The sequence below is a fragment of the Prionailurus bengalensis genome, chromosome X (assembly GCF_016509475.1).
Source record: "Prionailurus bengalensis isolate Pbe53 chromosome X, Fcat_Pben_1.1_paternal_pri, whole genome shotgun sequence".
NCBI lineage: Eukaryota > Metazoa > Chordata > Mammalia > Carnivora > Felidae > Prionailurus > Prionailurus bengalensis.
Genome location: NC_057361.1, coordinates 69,923,823 through 69,945,036, shown reverse-complemented (window position 1 = coordinate 69,945,036; position 21,214 = coordinate 69,923,823). Strand labels below are relative to the sequence as shown.

The 21,214-nt window shown below is 34.1% G+C and overlaps 1 protein-coding gene across 1 annotated transcript in view; it reads left to right on the top strand.

Moving 5' to 3' along the window:
* The window catches only part of RPS6KA6 (ribosomal protein S6 kinase A6), a 176,109-nt gene extending 157,676 nt beyond the window's left edge, over positions 1-18,433 (top strand). Inside the window, exons 21-22 of the mRNA XM_043569575.1 lie at positions 10,550-10,690; positions 15,543-18,433. Of these exons, the coding sequence (XP_043425510.1) occupies positions 10,550-10,690; positions 15,543-15,668 (267 nt within the window). The 3' untranslated portion in view covers positions 15,669-18,433. The remainder of the gene's footprint in view (positions 1-10,549; positions 10,691-15,542) is intronic.
* The last annotated feature ends 2,781 nt before the right edge of the window (positions 18,434-21,214 follow it).

Sequence of the window (21,214 nt, the reverse complement as noted above, 5' to 3'; positions counted from 1 at the left end):
GTTGATGGGAATGCAAACTGGTGTAGCAATGGTGGAAAACAATATGGAAGTTCCTCAAAAAAGCTAAAAATAGAACCACCTTAGGATCCAGCAATTTCACTACTAAGTATTTACCCAAGTACAAAAAATATTTATTTGAAGGGATACATACACCCCAATATTTATAGCAGCATTATCAACAATAGACAAATTACTGAAAGTTCCCAAATGTCCATGGACTGATGAATGGATAAAGAAGCCATGGTATGCATGTATGTATGTATGTATGTATGTATGTATGTATGCTTAAGGACCTATGAAACATTTACAAAATAACATTAGTCTTATATAAATATTTATATATATGTATATATATTTACAATATATATGTATTATATATATATATATATATATACAATTGCCATTTGCAATGACATGGATGGAGATAGAATATTATGCTTAGCAAAATAAAGAGTATACAAAAGAGAAATGCCATAAGATTTCACTCATAAATGGAATTTATGAAACAAAACAAACAAACATGGGGTGGGGGGGAGAGGCAAACCAAGAAATAGTTTCTTAACTATAAAGAACAAACTGATGGTTACCAGAGGGGAGGTGGTTGGGAGGATTGGGATAAATAGGTGATGGGGACTAAGGAGGGCACTTGGGATGAGCACTGGGTATTGTATGGACATGTTGAATCACTAAATTCTACACCAGAAACTAACATGCACCGTGTGTTAACTAACTGGAGTTTAAATAAAAACTTGGAGAAAAAAAAATTTTAAGTCCAATAAACAACTTAACATTATACCACAAGGAACTAGAAAAAGAAGAAACTTTGCTAAAATTAGTAGCAGAAAGAAAGAACAAAGAAAAATCAGAAGTAAAATAGAGACCAAAATCAAATAAAGTAAAATAGAGCCCAGAATTCACAATAACATAACATTGAAAGTAAAGACCAATTTTTCCAAAAAAAGAAAAGAAAAGAAAGGAACGGAAAGGAAAGGAAAGGAAAGGAAAGGAAAGGAAAGGAAAGGGGAAAAAAAAGAAAACTGACAAAACTTTAACCACACTAAGGATAAAATAGAGAAGATTCAAAAACCAAAATGAAAAATGGAAGAGAAAACAATACAACAGAGAACCACAGAAATACAAAGTGTGATAACAGATTATTGGTATCATAACTTTTGTAGCCTTGTGCCAAATTTTACTAGAAAAAGACTACAATGTCTAATCAAAGCTAAAAAGATACACTAGCAAATTCAGTAATTAAAATTGTACTCTTAGTCTTACTGTAGGGATTATTATTTGTTACCTGTTATCAAGGCAGTAAGTGTTCCTTAAGTATTTATGGGGTCCCCTGCATGGCTCAGTCGGTTGAGTATCCGACTTTGGCTCAGGTCATGATCTCACTGCCCATGACTTGAAGCCCTGCATCTGGCTCTGTGCTTGCAGCTCAGAGCCTGGAGCCTGCTTCAGATTCTGTGTCTCCCTCTCTCTCTGCCAGTCCCCCGCTCATGCTCTGTCTCTCTCTCTCTCTGTCAAAAATAAATAAACATTAAAAAAAAGTATTTATGGAACTCACTATTTATACTGAGGAAGTATAAATTGTAACATATATGACTGAATTAAAATGCTTATAGTATAATTAATAATAACTCTAATGGAATAAATGGTTTATCTCAATCACATTATTAAAATTGAAATATAAATTTATGAATTATTAATCAATAGTTTCTAAACTTTAATGATTTGCCATCTGAGTACTGTAAGAAGAATAGGAAAATTGCCATTCTCTTGTATTCATGTACATTCAAAGAATTTGGAGTTTTTCTGGCATTTACTTAAAATGTATATTAAAAAAATAAGAAACTTGAAGTCTAGGTTAGATTAAATTAATCATTTTTATTAGTAGTGGTTTTCTACCAGTTAAGCTATCTAACTAAATACTCATTGTGTAAGTGGTCATTCTTACCATAGCTCAGTATCATTTTTAAACTGGTTAACACTTATACATCCACTTAGAAAAAGTGGAAAATTATTCATATACAATTGTGAACTGTGGCTGAACTCATTTGCCTCTTAGCTATCAAGAAAATTCAGTGGATTTTGCTCTTTCATTTGTCATCTTTACTCCGCTTGTCATTCTGTCAAGGAGATCTTGCTACTCATTCATTTCTGAGGGAGGCTAAAAAGAAATAAGGTAAATTAAGTCATATTAAAACTACTTCCAGGGGCGCCTGGGTGGCGCAGTCAGTTAAGCGTCCGACTTCAGCCAGGTCACGATCTCGCGGTCAGTGAGTTCGAGCCCTGCGTCAGGCTCTGGGCTGATGGCTCAGAGCCTGGAGCCTGCTTCGGATTCTGTGTCTCCCTCTCTCTCTGCCCCTCCCCCGTTCATGCTCTGTCCTCTGTCCCAAAAATAAATAAATGTTAAAAAAAAAAAAAACTACTTCCATTTACTTAAAAGACAGTAGGAAAATATTGATACTTATGCTATAAAGCCATTTGATTGCATAAACAAATCAGCATTCTGTTCATACATTTCCTAGGAAAAAATACTTGTAATATTTTATCAGCATTTAGGATATTGCCATATTTACTATATTTTCATTTTCATTTCTGGGGAATCCACTTTGGTTATGCAAATAAGTCTGTTTATAAATTAAAAGTGACCATTTTGTATGCTTAAGAACCTGTGAAACATTTATAAAATTACATTAGTCCTATATAAGTTAGCCGATTTTTACCCCAGAAGTAATTATATCTTTTTTGCTTTAACTTGGTTGATCATATATGACAGTTTTCCTGGGATAGTTTTGGTTTATGCCTTTCACTCTCAAGTGACCTGATTTGGATAAACAAATTATATGGCCAACCTAGCTTTAACTCTCCTTAATGTCAGTTAAATTTTGTTGATGAATATATAATAAAACAGTATTGTTCCACTTCATTATTAAAAACTATTTTTTTCTGAAATAGGGATTTTGATGTTTTCCACAAATATTTATTTAATGCTATAAACATTGAAAAAGCAGCAACAGTTATATAAAGTTCAGGCATCAACATTGATTTTAATGAGGAAGAATGAGAAATAGTATACTTATGAGCCAGGCTCTGGCATACTGCCTGGATGCATCTCCTTACTTACCAGCTATGTTACACCTACTTTATGTTACCTTGGGAATTATGCTTAACCTCTTTCTGCCACAGTTTTCACCTCAGGGCTATTATGAAGGTTAATATGTGTGGCACATAGTAAGTAGTATGTGTAAGTATTAGCTGATATCATTAAGAATCTATATATCACTCGGGGCGCCTGGGTGGCGCAGTCGGTTAAGCGTCCGACTTCAGCCAGGTCACGATCTCTCGGTCCGTGAGTTCGAGCCCGGCGTCAGGCTCTGGGCTGATGGCTCAGAGCCTGGAGCCTGTTTCCGATTCTGTGTCTCCCTCTCTCTCTGCCCCTCCCCCGTTCATGCTCTGTCTCTCTCTGTCCCAAAAATAAATAAACGTTGAAAAAAAAAGAATCTATATATCACTCTGACAATATATGTTTATCTTTGACCTTCCTATTAGCAACAAAGACCCCCATGAGTAAAATTTAAGGTGTATATTTCAGTATTGTAGAGGATCATTTCCTAAATTCTTTTTCATTCTTTCAACATCGCTACCTGTACTTTTCAGTAGTCTCTGAGAATCCACAGGAAAATGCAAAAGGTGAGATAGGTTTAATGAAGAGCAGTGTTTTTTTTCTTATTAAATGTTAGTATATATATATATATATATATATATATATATATATATATATGTTGAAACACTTTGGTAAGAACAGAGGGGCCTATTATTTTGGGGCTAAACCACTGATTGTTTTTTAACAACTTTACTGAGGTATAACTGATCAAGAAAACACATGTATTTCAAGTATATAATTTAATGCTATGATGTATTGACACACCAATGAAATGATCACAAAAATCAAGATAATCAACATATCCATTACCCTAAGTTTCTTCACGTCCCTTTATAATATTTCCCTCCTGCTCCACATTCCCAACTCACTATCTCCACCCCTGATTCCCTGACAACCACTGACCTGCTGTCTGACACTACACATTATTTTCCACTTTCTAGAAATGTTTATAAATGGAATCATACAGTATATAAACTTTGTTTGTTAAGTGTCTGACTTCAGTTCAGGTTATGATCTCACAGTTCATGGGTTCGGCCCTGTGTAGGACCTTGTGCTGACAGCTCAGAGCCTGGAGCCTGCTTTAGATTCTGTGTCTCCCTCCCTCTCTGACCCTCCACCTCTCACTCTCCATCTCTCTCTCAAAAACAAATAAGCATTAAAAAAAATAATGTATTTTAGTATTTTATTATTATTTTTAATTTAAGGAATAGAATTTATTGATTCATCACTTACATATAATACCCAGTGCTCATGCCAACAAGTGCCCACCTTAATGCCCATCACCCATTTAGTGCACCCCCAACCAAATACCCCTCTAGCAACCCTTAGTTTGTTCTCTGTATTTAAGAATCTTGTGGTTTGCCTCCCTGTTTTTATCTTATTTCTTCCCTTCCTGTATATTCATCTATTTTGTTTTTTCAAACTTTTTAAAATATTTATTTATTTTTGAGAGAGAGACTAAGTGCGAGCAGGGGAAGGGCTGAGAGAGAGAGACACAGAATCTGAAGCAAGCTCCAAGCTCTGAGCTGTCCACACAGAACCCAATGCAGGGCTCAAACTCACGAGAAATTAGATCATGACCTGAGCCAAAATCAGATGCTCAATTGACTGAACTACCCAGGGGCCCTTTTTTGTTTCTTAAATTCCACATATGAGTGAAATCATACGATACTTTCTTTCTCTGACTGACTTATATTGCTGAGCATAATACACTCTAGTTCCATCCACATTGTGGCAAATGGCAAGATTTCATTATTTTTGATGGCTGAGTATTATTCCATTGTATATGTATGTATGTATGTGTGTATGTATGTATGTGTATGTGTGTTGTAAATATATATACTACATTTTTTTAATCCATTTTCAGTCAATGGACATTTGGGCTGTTTCCATAATTTGGCTGTTGTTGATAGCTCTGATGTAAACAATGGGGTGCATGTGCCCTTCAAATATTTTATATTCTTTGGATAAATACCTAGTAGTGCAATTGCTGGGTCATAAGGTAGTTCTATTTTTAATTTTTTGAGGAACTCCATACTGTTTTCCAGAGTGACTACACCAGTTTGCATTGCCACCAGCAGTGCAAAAGTGTTCCTCTTTCTCTGCATTCTCGACAACATCTGTTTTTTCCTGAGGTTTTAATTTTGTGTTTTCTATTCTGTTCCATGGATCTATGTGTCTGTTTTTGTTCCTATACCATATAGTCCTGATCACTATAGCTTTGAAGTCCAGAATTGTGATGCCTCCAGGTTTGCTTTTTTTGTTTGTTTTGTTTTCAAGATTGCTTTGACTATTTCGGGTCTTTTGTGGTTCCATAAAAATTTTAGGATTGTTTGTTCTAGTTCTATGAAAATGCTGGTCCTGTTTGGTTAGGGATCACAGTCAATGTGTAGATTGCTTTGGGTAACACAGACATTTTAACAGTATTTGTTCTTCCAATCCATGAGCATGGGACGTTTTCCCATTTCTATGTCTCATCTTCAATTTCTTTCCTAGGTGTTTTATAGTATTCAGAGTACAGATTTTTTTACCTCTTTGATTAGGTTGATTCCTAGGTATCTTATGGGTTTTGGTGCAATTGTAAATGGGATTGATTCTTTTATTTCTCTTTCTGCTGCTTCATTATTGCTATATAGAAATGCAACAGATTTCTGTACATTGATTTTGTATCCATCGCTTTTACTGAATTTGTGTATCACTTCTAGCAAGATTTTGTTGGAGCCTTTTCGGTTTTCCCAATATAGTATCATGTCATATGCACATAATGAAAGTTTTACTTTTTCCTTGACTATTTGAATGCCTTTTATTTTGTTTTCTGATTGCTGTGGCTAGAACTTCCAGTAGTATATTAAATGATACTGGTGAGGGGTGCCTGGGTGGCTCAGTCGGTTAAGCGTCTGACTTAGGTTCAGGTCATGACCTCACATTCATGTGTTTAAGCCCCGCATTGGGCTCTGTGCTCACAGCTAGTTCAGAGCCTAGAGTCTGTCTTCGGATTCTTTGTCTCCCTCTCTCTCTGTCCTCCCTCTACTCGTGCTCTCTCTCTCTCTCTCTCTCTCTCTCAAAAATAAATAAAAAACATAAAAAAATAAAAAGAAATAATAGTGGTGAGAGTGGATATCCCTGTTTTGCTCCTCACTGTAGAGAAACAATTTTCATTTTTTCCCTATTGAGGATGATATTAGCTGTGGGTTTTTCATATATGGCCTTTATCATGTTGAGGTATGTTCCCTCTAACCCTACTTTGTTGAGGGTTTTAATCATGAAATATATTGTACTTTGTCAAATGTTTTTTTTCTCATCTACTGAAATGATAATATTCTTATCCTTTCTTTTATTAATGTGGTGTATCACATTGATTGATTTGTGAATATTCAACCACCCTTACAACCCAGGGATAAATCCCACTCGATCATGGTGTATTTTCTTTTTAAAGTGCTGCTGAATTTAGTTACTTACTATTTTGTTGAGAAATTTTGCATCTATATTAATCAATGATACTGTCCTGTTTCCTTTTTTTTTTCTTATAGTATCTTTATAGGGGTTTAATACTGGGGCAATACAGCCTTCATGAAATGAGTTTGAGAATATTCCTCTTCTTCAATTTTTGTAAGAGTTTTGGAAGGATAGGCATTAATTTTCTTCAAATATTTCATATATTCACGAGTGAAACTATCTGAGATTTTCTCTGTTACAAGATTTTTTATTAACTACTTCAGTCTCTTTACACATTATTATTGGTATTTTCAGGCTTTCTTTTTCTTCATTATTCAGTTTTGGTAAGATATGTGTATCTAGGAATTTATCTGTTTCCTTCAAATATTCCAGTTTGTTGGCATATAAATTTTCATAGTATTCTCATGATCCTTTTTATTTCTGTGGCATCATATGTAACGTCACCTCTTTTTTTTTATTTAATTTATTTGAGTTTTCTTTTTTATTTTTATTGGTCTGGCTAACGGTTTTTCAATTTTATTTATAATTTCAAAAAGCCAGCTCTTAGTTCTTGATCTTCTCTACTGTTTTTCTGGTCCCTATTTCATGTATTTCTGCTTTGATCTTTATTATATCCTTCCTTCTGCTCTGGGGCTTTGTTTTCCTTTTTTTTTCTTCTTTTTTTTCTAGTTCTTTGAGGTATAAGGTTGAATTATTAAAGATCTTTTTTATTTTTCTTTTCTTTTTTTGAGATCTTTCTTTTTCTTAGTGTAGGCATTCTTTTTTATAAACTTTCCTTTTAGACTTGCTTTTGCTGCATCTCATAAAGTTTTGGTGGTTTTTTAAAGCTTATTTATTTATTTTGAGAAAGACAGAGAGAGTGCAAGCAGGACAGAAGGAGAGAGAGAGAATCCCTAGCAGGTTCTGCATTGTCAGCACAGAGCCAAATGCAGGGCTCGAACTCATGAATGGTGAGATCACGACCTGAGCCAAAATCAAGAGTTGGATGCTTAACCAACTGAACCATCCAGGTGCCCCAATTGTGGTATGGTTTATTTACATTTTTATCTGTTTATATTTACCATTTGATTTTTTTTGACTCATTGGTTGTTCAGGAGTTATATTGTCTTGTTATTCGATTTTTTTTCTGACAAGAAATCTTCTGTTATTCTTATCATTTTTTCACTATATGTAACGTGTCTTTTTTTAATCTCTATTTGCTTTTAACATTCTCTCTGCCTTGGATTTTGAGATTTGGTTTGATGTCCTTGATATATATATATCTACATATATCTATATAGATATATGTAGATATATATATATATATCTTGTATTTGTACTTCATTGAACTTGAACTTGTTGGGTCTGTAGGTTTATGGTTTCTGCCAAATTTGATAATTTTGGAAATATTATTCCCTCACATATTTTTCCTTCCTTTTCTTTACTTCAGGGATACCGGTTGCAATTGTGTATTATACTGCTTGACGTTTTCTCACAGATGCTCTGTTTCTCACAAGATGCTCGGTTCATTTGCCTGTTTTACACTCTGTATTTCTTTTTGATGGCATCTATTGTTGTGTCTTCCCCAATATTTTTACCTTGCATATCAAATTTTCTTTTAATCCCATTCATTTTATTTTTTGTCTCAAATTTTAGTTTTTTATCTCTAGAAATTTGATTTGTGGCTTTTTATATCTTCTCTGTCTCTAATTTTTAACATATGGAATGGAGTTATAATGACCATTTTAACATCCTTATCTGCTAATTCTGACATATGTATCAATTCTGGGTCATTTTTGATTGATTGGTTGGTTTCTTCTTATTATATGTTATTTTTAACATATAATGTTATGCCATTAACATATAATGTAATGCCTGACGATTTTTTATAAGAAGCCAGACAATGTGAATTTTGCCTTACTGTGTGCTGGAAACTTTTGTATTCTTATACATATTCTTGAACTTTATTCTGGGGCACAATTAAGTTAGGTGAAACAATCTGATGCTTTGGATTCTCCCTTTTAAGATCTTTTTAGGGATATCTGGGTGGCTCAGTTGGTTAAGTGACTCACTTCGACTCAGGTCATCATCTCATGGTTCATGAGTTTGAGCCCGTGGGACTGTGCTGACAGCTCAGAGCCTGGAGCCTGCTTCAGATTCTGTGTCTCCCACTTTCTCTGCCCCTCCCCCACTCATGCTCTGTCTCTCTCTTCTTCAAAAATAAATAAACATTAAAAAATAAATAAATAAGATTTTTAGGCAGGGTCAGAACAATGTTTAGAGATACACAGTACTCAGGCTGGTTAACTCCAGGTACTTCATGAATTGTGAGATTTTCCAGCCTGGCTTGTGGAAACAGGCAGTGTTTTTATGTCCATCCTCCATGAGTTCTGATTTCCTTCTAAACCTTTAAAATAATTCTTTTCACAGTTGTAGGTTTATCAGTAATCTGCTGAATATTTGAGGAGACCTCTACAGGTCTCTGTAGTCTTTTCTCTGCTCCTCTCACCACGCTAGTAGTCAATCATGCTAATCTATCTGCCTTGGTCCCCCCTGACTCCCAGTTTTGTCTCATCAACTCAGAGAATCTGCCAGGCTCTGTCTGAGTTTCCTTTACCTACACAACAGTCTGAAAACTCTCAAGGTGGTAAGTTTGGGCAATCATAGGGCTTGTTTGATTTGTTCCCAGTCTGTTGGGAATCGCTTTCTTTTGTTGCCTAATATTTGATCTCTAGAAAACTGTTGTTTGTTGTATTTTGTTAATGAATTTATTAACTTATTAATTAATTTACTTTTGTGTTGGGAGGGGGTATTGTTTCAAACAGGTGGATGAATCCAATCTCTGGTAGTCTATTTTGGCCAGAGGTAGAAGTCCTTGGACTATGAACTTTTATCATTTTTATGACTATCATTTAGGTCTGTTTTATTGAAGTAATTCACTGTTATTTTATTTTCTAAATTATTTTCCCATTCATTTTTTCATATTTGTCCTTTTTCCAATAGATTTTGATTGGTTGTTTTACTCTCTTATATACTTTTATTATTCTTCAAATTCTGATGTAACTACTTAGAGTCTTTAGTTTCACTACTTATGCTATGGATGACTGTTTCTATTTTATATGATGCTTGTTAAGGAGAGTTCACTTCTCCATTTCCTAAAAGATGTTTGATAAAGATAGTTTGTATTTAAAATTGTGTTTTACTATCAAGTTATAGTACATTTACAACTTGTTATTAACACAGAGGTAAACTATCAAGTTGTAGTAAATTTACAACTTCTTATAACAGAAATAAATAAGCATATTCACAGTTACTCTGTGAGAAACTTAGGATATTGTGACCATTAAAGAGTGTTAGCCATCACCTGCTAGCCTTGAATTTATGTTTTGCTTTCTTTAGTATTTTACACATAAACCCCCAATTATTGGGAGTGTGTTAACAACATGGGGTTCTCCCTTCTATGTTGTACATTTCTACACTATATAAAAGTGTAGAAATTTCTATATAAAAGTATACCTTTATACTTTGGGGCCCAGCTTACCAGCAAAGATCAATACCAGCAAAGATCTTTTCTCCTCTTGACCATTTCACACATTCTAGGATAACTCCTGCTACTTTATATTTTCTTCCTCTCCCACTAACCACATTCCAGTTCCACAGATTTGATGTCCTCTGATTTAGAAATGATAAATAATGGTTTACCATATATCAAAAAATCTGTTTGAAGATTCTGACAGTTATCTGTGCAGAGTATAGGTTAGTTTTTCCTGTATATAGGTCAATTAAAACTGATCACAAAGCTACTGGTGCTTTTATATTTTAAGAAAATATGAAATAACACATTTTACTAAAACTTTTACTGCTATACAGTTTCACATATGTGTGTATGTGTGTGTGTATATATATATGTATATATATATTTTTTTTCATTTTAATATATAGGATTTACTCTCCCATATGCTACATATGGACCCACATCAGCGGTACACTACAGAACAAGTATTAAAACACTCATGGATAACCCACAGAGATCAGTTGCTGAATGATCAGCCAAATAGATATGATGCATCACATGTCATTAAGGTAAAACAAACATTTTTTATGCATCTTCTAATTGTTTGATAAAGCTATTGCATGCCATTTACTGATAACACATATAATTACCTTAAATATCTTTATTTTTAAAAATGTATTTATAGGTTCTTTGTTTTTGTTTTAAATAACAACTGTGGATTCTTGTTAATCTTCTTTACCTATTGCCTTTCAGATGATAAATAAAAATTCCTTAATTGTATTTAACTTTCTCTTTAGACACTGGGGCTAAGAGTATACTAAATGTAGGTTTTATATGTAAAGAAAATATTGCTATTGGTTCCTAAGTAACCATGGTTGCAAATTCCCATATTTATAGACATTGAATCTAGATGGAAAATTTAGTGTTTCATGCATTCATCTGTTGATGAACACTTAGATTGTTTCTATGTCTTGGCTATTGTGAATAATGCTGCACTGAACATGGGAGAACAAAGATCTCTTTGAGGATAAATATTGTGGTGGACAAATATCCAGTGGAATACTATTCAGCTTTAAAAATTAGATCCTGTCATTTGCAACAACACGGATGAACCTGGAAGACATGCTAAATGAAATAGGCCAGACACAGAAATATATATATATATATTTATATAATCTCTCTTATAGGTGGAATCTAAACCAGTTAAATATATAAAAGCAGAGAGTAGAAAGGTTGTTACCAGGGGCAGGGAAGAGGGTAAAATGGGGAGATGTTGGTCAAAATACAAAGTTGCAGTTATGTAGGATGAATAAGTCTAGATATCTAATGTACACCATGATGACTATAGTTAATAATACTGTATTAAATATTGGATGGGTGCCTGGGTGGCTCAGTTGGTTAAGTGTTAGACTTTGGCTCAGGTCATGGTTTGTGAGTTCAAGCCCCACATCAGGCTCTGTGCTGATACCTCAGAGCCTGGAGACTGCTTCAGATTCTGTCTCCCTCTCTCTCTCTCTCTGCCACTCCCCTGTTCTCTCTCTCTCTCTCTCTCTCTCTCTCTCTCTCTCTCTCTCTCTTTTTTAAAAATACACAAATATTAAAAATTTTTAAAAAGGGGCGCCTGGGTGGCTCAGTCGGTTAACCGTCCGACTTCAGCTCAGGTCACAATCTCTCAGTCCGTGAGTTCGAGTCCCGCGTCAAGCTCTGGGCTGATGGCTCAGAGCCTGGAGCCTGCTTCCAATTCTGTGTCTCCCTCTCTCTCTGCCCCTCCCCTGTTCATGCTCTCTCTGTCTCAAAAATAAATAGATGTTAAAAAAATTGAAAAAAAATTTGTTAAATGTTGGAAATGAAATTTGCTAAGAGTAGATTTCACGTGCTTTCATCAAAACAATATGATAACTATGTGATTTGTTCATTAGCTTGACTATAGTAATCATTGTACTATGTATATGCACATCAAAATGTGTTCCATGTCTTAAATATATACAACTCATATTAAAAACAAAATTCTTGTTCCTTCTATCCAGACTTTCTTGAGGGTTTTTATTAAGAAAAGATGCTGAATTTTGTCAAATGCTTTTTCTGCATCGATTGACAGGATCATATGGTTCTTATCTTTTATTAATGTGATGTATCACATTGATTGATTTGTGAATGTTGAACCAGCCCTGCAGCCCAGGAATGAATCCCACTTGATCATGGTGAATAATTCTTTTTATGCTGTTGAATTCGATTTGCTAGTATCTTATTGAGACTTTTGCATCCATATTGATCAGGGATATTGGCCTGTAATTCTCTTTTTTTACTGGGTCTCTGTCTGGTTTAAGAATCAAAATAATGCCGGCTTCATAGAAAGTCGGTATAGAAGGAACATACTTAAACATCATAAAAACCATTTATGAAAACCCACAGCTAATATCATTCTCAATGGGGAAAAAGTGACAGCTTTCTCCCTGAGATCAGGAACACGACAGGGATGTCCACTCTCACCGCTATTGTTTAACATAGTGTTGGAAGTTCTAGCATCAGCAATCAGACAACAAAAGGAAATCAAAGGCATCAGAATTGGCAAAGATGAAGTCAAGCTTTCACTTTTTGCAGAGAACATGATACTATACATAGAAAACCTGATAGACTCCACCAAAAGTCTGCTAGAACTGATACATGAATTCAGCAAAGTCGCAGGATACAAAATCAACATACAGAAATCAGTTGCATTCTTATACACTAATAATGAAGTAACAGAAAGACAAATAAAGAAACTGATCCCATTCACAATTGCACCAAGAAGCATAAAATACCTAGGAATAAATCTAACCAAAGATGTAAAATATCTGTATGCTGAAAACTATAGAAAGCTTATGAGGGAAATTGAAGAAGATACAAAGAAATGGAAAAATATTCCGTGCTCATGGATTGGAAGAATAAATATTGTTAAAATGTCAATACTACCCAACTATCTATGCATTCAATGCAATCCCAATCAAAATTGCACCAGTATTCTTCTCGAGGCTAGAAAAAGCCATCCTAAAATTCATATGGAACCACAAAAGGCCCGAATAGCCAAAGTAATTTTGAAGAAGAAGACCAAAGCAGGAGGCATCACAATCCCAGACTTTAGCCTCTACTACAAAGCTGTAGTCATCAAGCAGCATGGTATTGGCGCAAAAACAGACACACAGACCAGTAGAATAGAATAGAAACCCCAGAACTAGACCCACAAATGTATGGCCAACTAATGTTTGACAAAGCAGGAAAGAATATCCAATGGAAAAAAGACAGTCTCTTTAACAAATGGTGCTGGGAAAACTGGACAGAAACATGCAGAAGAATGAAACTAGACCACTTTCTCACATCATTCACAAAAACCAACTCAAAATGGATAAAGGACCTGAATGTGAGACAGGAAGCCATCAAAACCCTAGAAGAGAAAGCAGGAAAAAACCTCTCTGACCTCAGCCGCAGCAATTTCTTACTTAACACATCTCCAAAGGCAAGGGAATTAAAAGCAAAAAGGAACTATTGGGACCTCATGAAGCTGCAAAGCCTCTGCACAGGAAAGGAAACAATCAACAAAACTAAAAGGCAACCAACAGTATGGGAAAATATATTTGCAAATGACATACCGGTCAAAGGGCTAGTATCCAAAATATAAAGAGCTCACCAAACTCCACATCTGAACAACAAATAATCCAGTGAAGAAATGGGCAGAAAACATGAATAGACACTTCTCTAAAGAAGACATTCAGATGGCCAAAAGGCATATGAAAAGATGCTCAACATCGCTCCTCATCAGGGAAAAACAAATCAAAACCACACTCAGATATCACCTCACGACAGTCAGAGTGGCTAAAATGAACAAATCAGGAGACTATAGATGCTGGAGAGGATGTGCAGAAACGGGAACCCTCTTGCACTGTTGGGGGGAATGCAAACTGGTGCAGCTGCTCTGGAAAACAGTGTGGAGGTTCCTGAAAAAATTAAAAAGAGACCTACCCTATGACCCAGCAATAGCACTGCTAGGAATTTGCCCAAGGGATACAGGAGTGCTGATGCATAGGGGCACTTGTACCCCAGTGTTTATAGCAGCACTCTTAATGATAGCCAAAATATGGAAAGAGCCTAAAAGTCCATCAACTGAGGAATGGATAAAGAAATTGTGGTTTATATACACAATGGAATACTACGTGGCAATGACAAAGAATGAAATATGGCCTTTTGTAGCAACGTGGATGGAACTGGAGAGTATTATGTTAAGTGAAACAAGTCAGAGAGAGAAAGACAGATACCATATGTTTTCACTCTTATGTGGATCCTGAGAAACTTAACAGAAGTCTATGGGGGAGGGGAAGAAAAAAAAAAAAGAGGTTAGAGCGGGAGAGAGCCAAAGCATAAGAGACTCTTAAAAACTGAGAACAAACTGAGGGTTGATGGGGGGTGGGAGGGAGGGGAGGGTGGGTGATGGGTATTGAGGAGGACCCCTTTTGGGATGTGCACTGGGTGTTGTATGGAAACCAATTTGACAATAAATTTCATTTAAAAAAATTTAAAAAGGAATAAACTATGTTGACTTAAGAAAAAAAACATAGGGGCGCCTGGGTGGCGCAGTCGGTTAAGCGTCCGACTTCAGCCAGGTCACGATCTCGCGGTCCGTGAGTTCGAGCCCCGCGTCAGGCTCTGGGCTGATGGCTCAGAGCCTGGAGCCTGTTTCCGATTCTGTGTCTCCCTCTCTCTCTGCCCCTCCCCCGTTCATGCTCTGTCTCTCTCTGTCCCCAAAATAAATAAACGTTGGAAAAAAAAAAAAGAAAAAAACATAACAGAGTTATGATAGTTCTGTAATGTGTGTGTCTATTGTGACTGGACATGAAATCTTTGTTAGTTGATAAAAAAAAAAAAAACATTCTTGGGGCATCTGGGTGGCTCAGTCATTTGAGCGTCAGACTTCAGCTCAGGTCATGATCTCACAGCACATGGGTTCAAGCCCCACCTCAGGCTCTGTGCTGACAACTCAGAGGCTAGAGCCTACTTCGGATTCTGTGTCTCCCTCTCTCTCTGCCCCTCCCCCACTCACACTCTGTCTCTCTCTGTCTCTCAAAAACACATTTTAAAATAGTTTAAAAATTTTTAAATAAAATTCTTAAAGCATTTAAAACAAATTACATGAGTGATGAAAGTCTGATAAAAATAATACATTTTAGTGTTTTAAAAATTTTTAAGCAGCATAGTCATTGAAATAAAAAAATGTACAAGGTATATTCAGATATTAATTCGTGAAAGAAACATTAATGCATAGATCAAGTATACTCAATTATTTTCCTAAGAAATAAGGTTGTATTGTAGTTAAATCTCTCATGATATAATGTGGAAATTTTTTACCTCCAGAGATTGTTATTCAGATTGTCTTATTTCTCATTATTTTAGGGAGTAGTGGTCACCACATGTTCTGCCCTGACTCACAAGACCTTTCAACCAGTCCTTGAGCCTGTTGCTGCTTCAAACTTAGCTCAGCGACGGAGCATGAAAAAACGAACATCAACTGGCCTATAAGATTTCTAGTGTTCCTCAGCCAGACTGGATGAAGAGAAAACTAAATGTGTGGCTTTTTGCCTAATCTTATATCAAAGGCATTGTTTTCTGGTACATTACTTGAATATTCTGTTTAAGCCTCCTTTTTTAGGGAGATGAGATAAAAAAAAATACACAGGTCCACAGTATTTATACTCTATGTTGTTTTGTAGTGGTGTCCAAGTGTTTAAATATATAATTGGTGTCTACAAGGTCCTAACAACTTCTCTGCACACTAACTTGTAAAGTTCCTTTCAAATAAAGTTATTTTAATAGTTTTTCTAGTTTCATAAAATAATGATTTGGGGAATCAGTACCAACAATCAGGATGCAAATACAATAGTATAATGCCAAGCAATGCCAATATTTTTAACATCAGATCCTGAAGAATAGGCTTTTTTAAAAAAGAAAACAAGCAAAAATGTATTGTACAAACTTGTTTTTGCATACAACCAAAGGACTACATTCATTTGTGCTAATACATGAGCTCCTGATATAGTTGGTGCCAAAATTTTTACAGAATCAAATCACAGATTATGTATTCAGACAGACCTATATATTATCCATAAATGTCCTCATCTAGAAATAAAGGTTTCCATAAGACCTCTGTAAATTTTACATCTAATGAAATTATGGTACAAATGAATAAATTTTTTAGCCAAAGGCTTTATAATTGGTCTTGTAATCTAAATAGGTTATAATTAAGCCTTTGAAAATAAAGTACATGAGTTGATACCACCTTCATGATATGTAGACATACTTTCAATTTACTCAATTGGATTTAATCATATTTTTCCCTTTGGTAATGAATTACATTTTTGTCTTTGGACTTTCAAAATTTAATTACAGTGTAGTGTATTAATTTACCTTGAATCCTATGGTTATATAGTTTAAATTTTATTGTAATGGACTTGTGGGCTTAGCCCACATGATATAATACAATGCATTTCAGTAAACTTTAAACATTACTACAAAGAGATAAACTAACATTTTGAAAAGAAAATAATATTAATGATCTACATAAAATTCGAGCACATTTTAAATCTTATTTATGAAAAAAGTCTGGCAAAATTGGTCTTATTTTTAAATTTATGATTTAGAACCATGGGGTAGTATATATTGTTATCTCAAATGATAGAATTTTAAAGAATCTTTTCATTTTGTTGAAGAAAATACCATTACTACTACTACTACTACTGACAGAAAGAACTCATGAATGTAAACTGGAGGATATTATAGCTTTGTTTAGTGAATATAAGCGAACAACTTGTGTGTGCTAAGTGTACTGTTTTTTGTGTATTTTGCTTAATCCAGAGAGCAAGCTGATTAAGCACTGAAGTATAAAATTTAGTCTAGAAGACTTGTAACTTTGGTATTCAATAAAGGAAACTATACATATTCTCTTTATAATATAAGTGATATATATTCCATGTAAAAAGATCTGTTTCTTTGGTATGATGTATAAAAGTATACATCTTTACTTTGAGGTGTCTTTTGTAATAATTGAAAGATTTAAAAACATCTAATGCCACATGGAAAACATTATTTAGTAATAGACATGTACCATATCTTGTGGATTTTTCTTTCCCAATTTTGCCTTTTCTTTCCTCATTTTGCTTTCTTACTAGAATTACTTGCATGTAACCATTTGTGTTCATATATTCTGACTTACTTTCCTCTTGTCATTATCTTATTGGTGCTGTCATGCCTTCTTTTTATCAGAATTGATATGACAAACTTAGAGGTATGATTTTGGTGTTGGACTTTTCAGAACAGAGATACAATTTCCAAGTATTCTTTTCAAGTAATAGCATTAGGGTATGTGAAATTGGAAAGTGCAAAATTATCACAAAATAACTTACAATCTTTCTATATTAATTAATCTTTCCATATAATTAATTACAATCTTTCTAAATTAATTAATGGTTTTTAAAAGTAGATTATCTTAATTAATTTCTCACTGAGGTTGCTCAGAGGGGTAATATTATACAGTCCTTTCATGAATGGAACACAATCAGAATTAAGCAATGAACAGCAAGATTCTTCATCACTCAATGAGGATTGAAAAATTATAAAAAGACACAGAAACACTAGTAGATTTTCCCAATAATGGTGCAAAACTTTTCTGCTGGAAAATTCAAACAAAGTAGATTTAAAAAAGTAGTAGGGACAACTTTAGTATAAGGGAAATCTTCAAATTATACTCTAATTTTATAGAAGGAATCCAGATAGGGACGCTTACTCATGTACTTTTTGGCTAGAGCAATAAATTCATATGTAAATGGGAGCTGTTTTGGTAGGGTTCCTATAAATGCTTAACCAGTAAAAACAAATCCTTTCTATAAAATTTTAGTATACTGTGGTTTCTAATGGATTCATGAACAATTAATTTCTATTGCTTTTCTTTTTAGTTGATGGTTCTTGCTAGTATTTACTGATAGCACAATTTAGGAGTTTTGTTGTTCTGGAAAGGAGAGGATATTGTATTCTTACTTTCCTCAGAGGGAAAACATCATGTTTGCCCAGAAAGACTAAGAATCTATGGTCCTAAAGCGCATATTATCGTAAGTAAACACAGGAAGCCATTGGTAAGTAAATTAAAATGTAGTGGTGGTGATTTTGTGGGGGTGAAATGGTTTCAGCCAATTCATGAAAATCAAACTTGAGCCTCTTTTGTTAGACACAGAAATGCCTAAACATTAATTTTTGCAATGTATTGCTATCAGTAATTAAACATAAAAAAAACATTTTTATAGTACGTCTGGTTAATCCAAAAGGATTTCTTATGTGTAGACAACCCACAAACTTAAGAATAGATGTTTAATGTTTACAATGTCTCCTCATTGAACATTCATGTTAGTGTATTACTGCCCATAGAAATTTACTCATACTGATCGAATAGTATTTCCCTGGAAGTAAGAGGCCCTTCATATATGAAAAAAGGAAATAATAAACCTGCTTAACTTGGCCTTAAGATCAACTAGAAAACTTAGGTTTTAAACTAGGCAAAATATGTCTCTGGCATTCTGTATATTCTCTTTCTCCTGCTTTCCAGTCCCCACATGCTATCCTACTTGACTACCTCACAGAGGACTCCATGATTAAAGCTTACTCCAGAAGGATTTTGTGCCCCAAAGTACCTCACAAGCTTTCCCCTCCCCAAATCAGAGCTTCCATTCTCAAAGAGCAGTTATATTCAGCTAAAAGGGTGAAAGGAGAATTATCTTGATAAATTAATTCTCATTTTTCTGTCAATGGCTAATAAATAATTGGTATTTTTGAAGGAAGTTGCCCATTAATTTAATGAATTTCTAGTTGCTGGATTTTTAGGCAGTTTAACCAGATGAGAATAATTTTTTATCAGTTATTATCAGGGAAGATACTTCGGGACAAGGAATTTACACAGTATGCCCCAGGATCAAATTATCCCATAAATGATTTCCTTTTTGCACTGCTTCATCCTTTCTACTTTTCAAAATTCTTTTTCTCTTCCAAGAAATTTCCATGATTTTTTAATAATTTTTTATCATTTACATTTTGGTTTTATTTTTTTTATTTTTTTAAATTTACATCCAAATTTGTTAGCATATAGTGCAACAATGATTTCAGGAGTAGATTCCAAACTTTTTAATCACAGTGAACTTCTATGACAGAACGGTGTGGAGGGAGACAGTTGCTAAATGCACGTTTATCTGTATTGTTGTTTCTCATAGTATATAACGTATGACATAAGGAGTCTCCAGCCCATCCCCCCAGCCTCTATCCCTGTTTTTTGATAAGCAAGAGTATAGAAAGGTTGAATGCAATATCAGTGGAGTCCAAGTCTCTAGATCCTTTGTCTACATTTCAGGACGCAGAGATCCTCAATGTTACTTCTCAACAAGAATGAAAGCCATATTAAGTATAGCCTGGTCAACTTCAATCAAACTACTTTAGAACAATTTCTTACATTTCAAAACCTACTTAGGTATTTTTGATGTGTATCTCAGTATAAATAATTGCTGAAATTAGCAGAACAACTCAGTAATGTGCTATCTGCCTTCCTATGCAAGAGTGTAGTGGCATTGATAATGATTATTCCCAAATACATTATACTTATGGATGCACTGTTCCTGGTTTTATTCTTTCAATATAGTAAAATCCATCAAATAATTTGAATAAAATGATAATGCTTGATCACCTAAAATTCAGTTTGGTTGAAGGTATTTAAGTCCTAAATTATAGGGATACGTTTCTTTGAAATAAAAAGAAAAACACTAAGGAAAAGTATTTTTAGAATGTAGTAATTCAAGTTTGTATACATATATTCCACAAGTTATGTACCTTTTATTGACCAGCAAGAAATATTAGTAAATGCTTAGAAATAAGTCCATATGTGATTACGAAGTTAGGATTTGTTCTATATTCACATTTCTAAACCTTCAATAGTCAATAGTCATCATTGGATGACTGTTTTGCTTTCATACTATTTGTCTAATTATGTGAACGAATTTTCTCTTCAAAAGGTATTTATTAAACATCTAATTTTATGCAGAACAGTTCTGCATATTTTTTGCAGAATATACTATGTGCATTAGTTTCTTAATAAATTGTCACAATGTGACCAATTGGATTTATTTGCTTTTTTCTTTCCTATAAAACTAATAATGCTCAGGTCACATTTGGGTTCTCCAGTTCACTTTCTGAAACTGATACCACTAATAGCAAAAAATGTAAGTTTGTTCTTAATTATAATAAAATTATTTCTAACATCACAAAAGCATTCTAGCAAAAAAAAATGTTTTAAGTTATACAAGAAACCTTAATTAAATATCCAAATGCCAGCATGGTTTGGGAATGAGAATATATATTGCATTAAATTACACAGTACAAAAAAAAAAGAGAGAATATGGTTTTTCTGTATTTGATTTAAAAAAAAAACAATAAGTAAGGTTAGTAGATGTGAATTACATAGGGTTTATGCAGCTATAACATGTTTGCTATAGTTACAATAAGAAAAAATGTCTTTCCAACACTTCCCATACATTTTGGGATTCCTAAACTTATTTTCTGATATAAAAAATATAATTACTGGCATTTTATCGCACTTCTCAAGGCATAAATGGTGTTAAATAGAAATTGTGTGTAAATTTGAACCACATGTACTTAAAAACTTAAAAGTTTCAATTAAGAAAACAAGGTCCCCAACATTCAAATAACTATATTTTTTTCTCTGATAAATTATGGAATTAACACCATCATTTATTTTATAACTGTTTTCATTAAAGCACTGTTACTTTTGACATTAAAGTTTTCGTTGTACTTTTTTCATGTAAAACCAAGTCCAGTAGTACATTTTACAGTGGTTTTTTTTTTCCTCGCAGTGCTGCTAAATAAATTGTTATCATTTTGAATTTACAACATGCCAAAGATTACATAGAAATTATATTTATTTTTGTTCTTGTTAAAACTCTGTAAGTAACATTTATCATGATATCATGTTAAATTACTGGCATTCTCTAGGTACTGAATAAAAAGACTGCGACTTT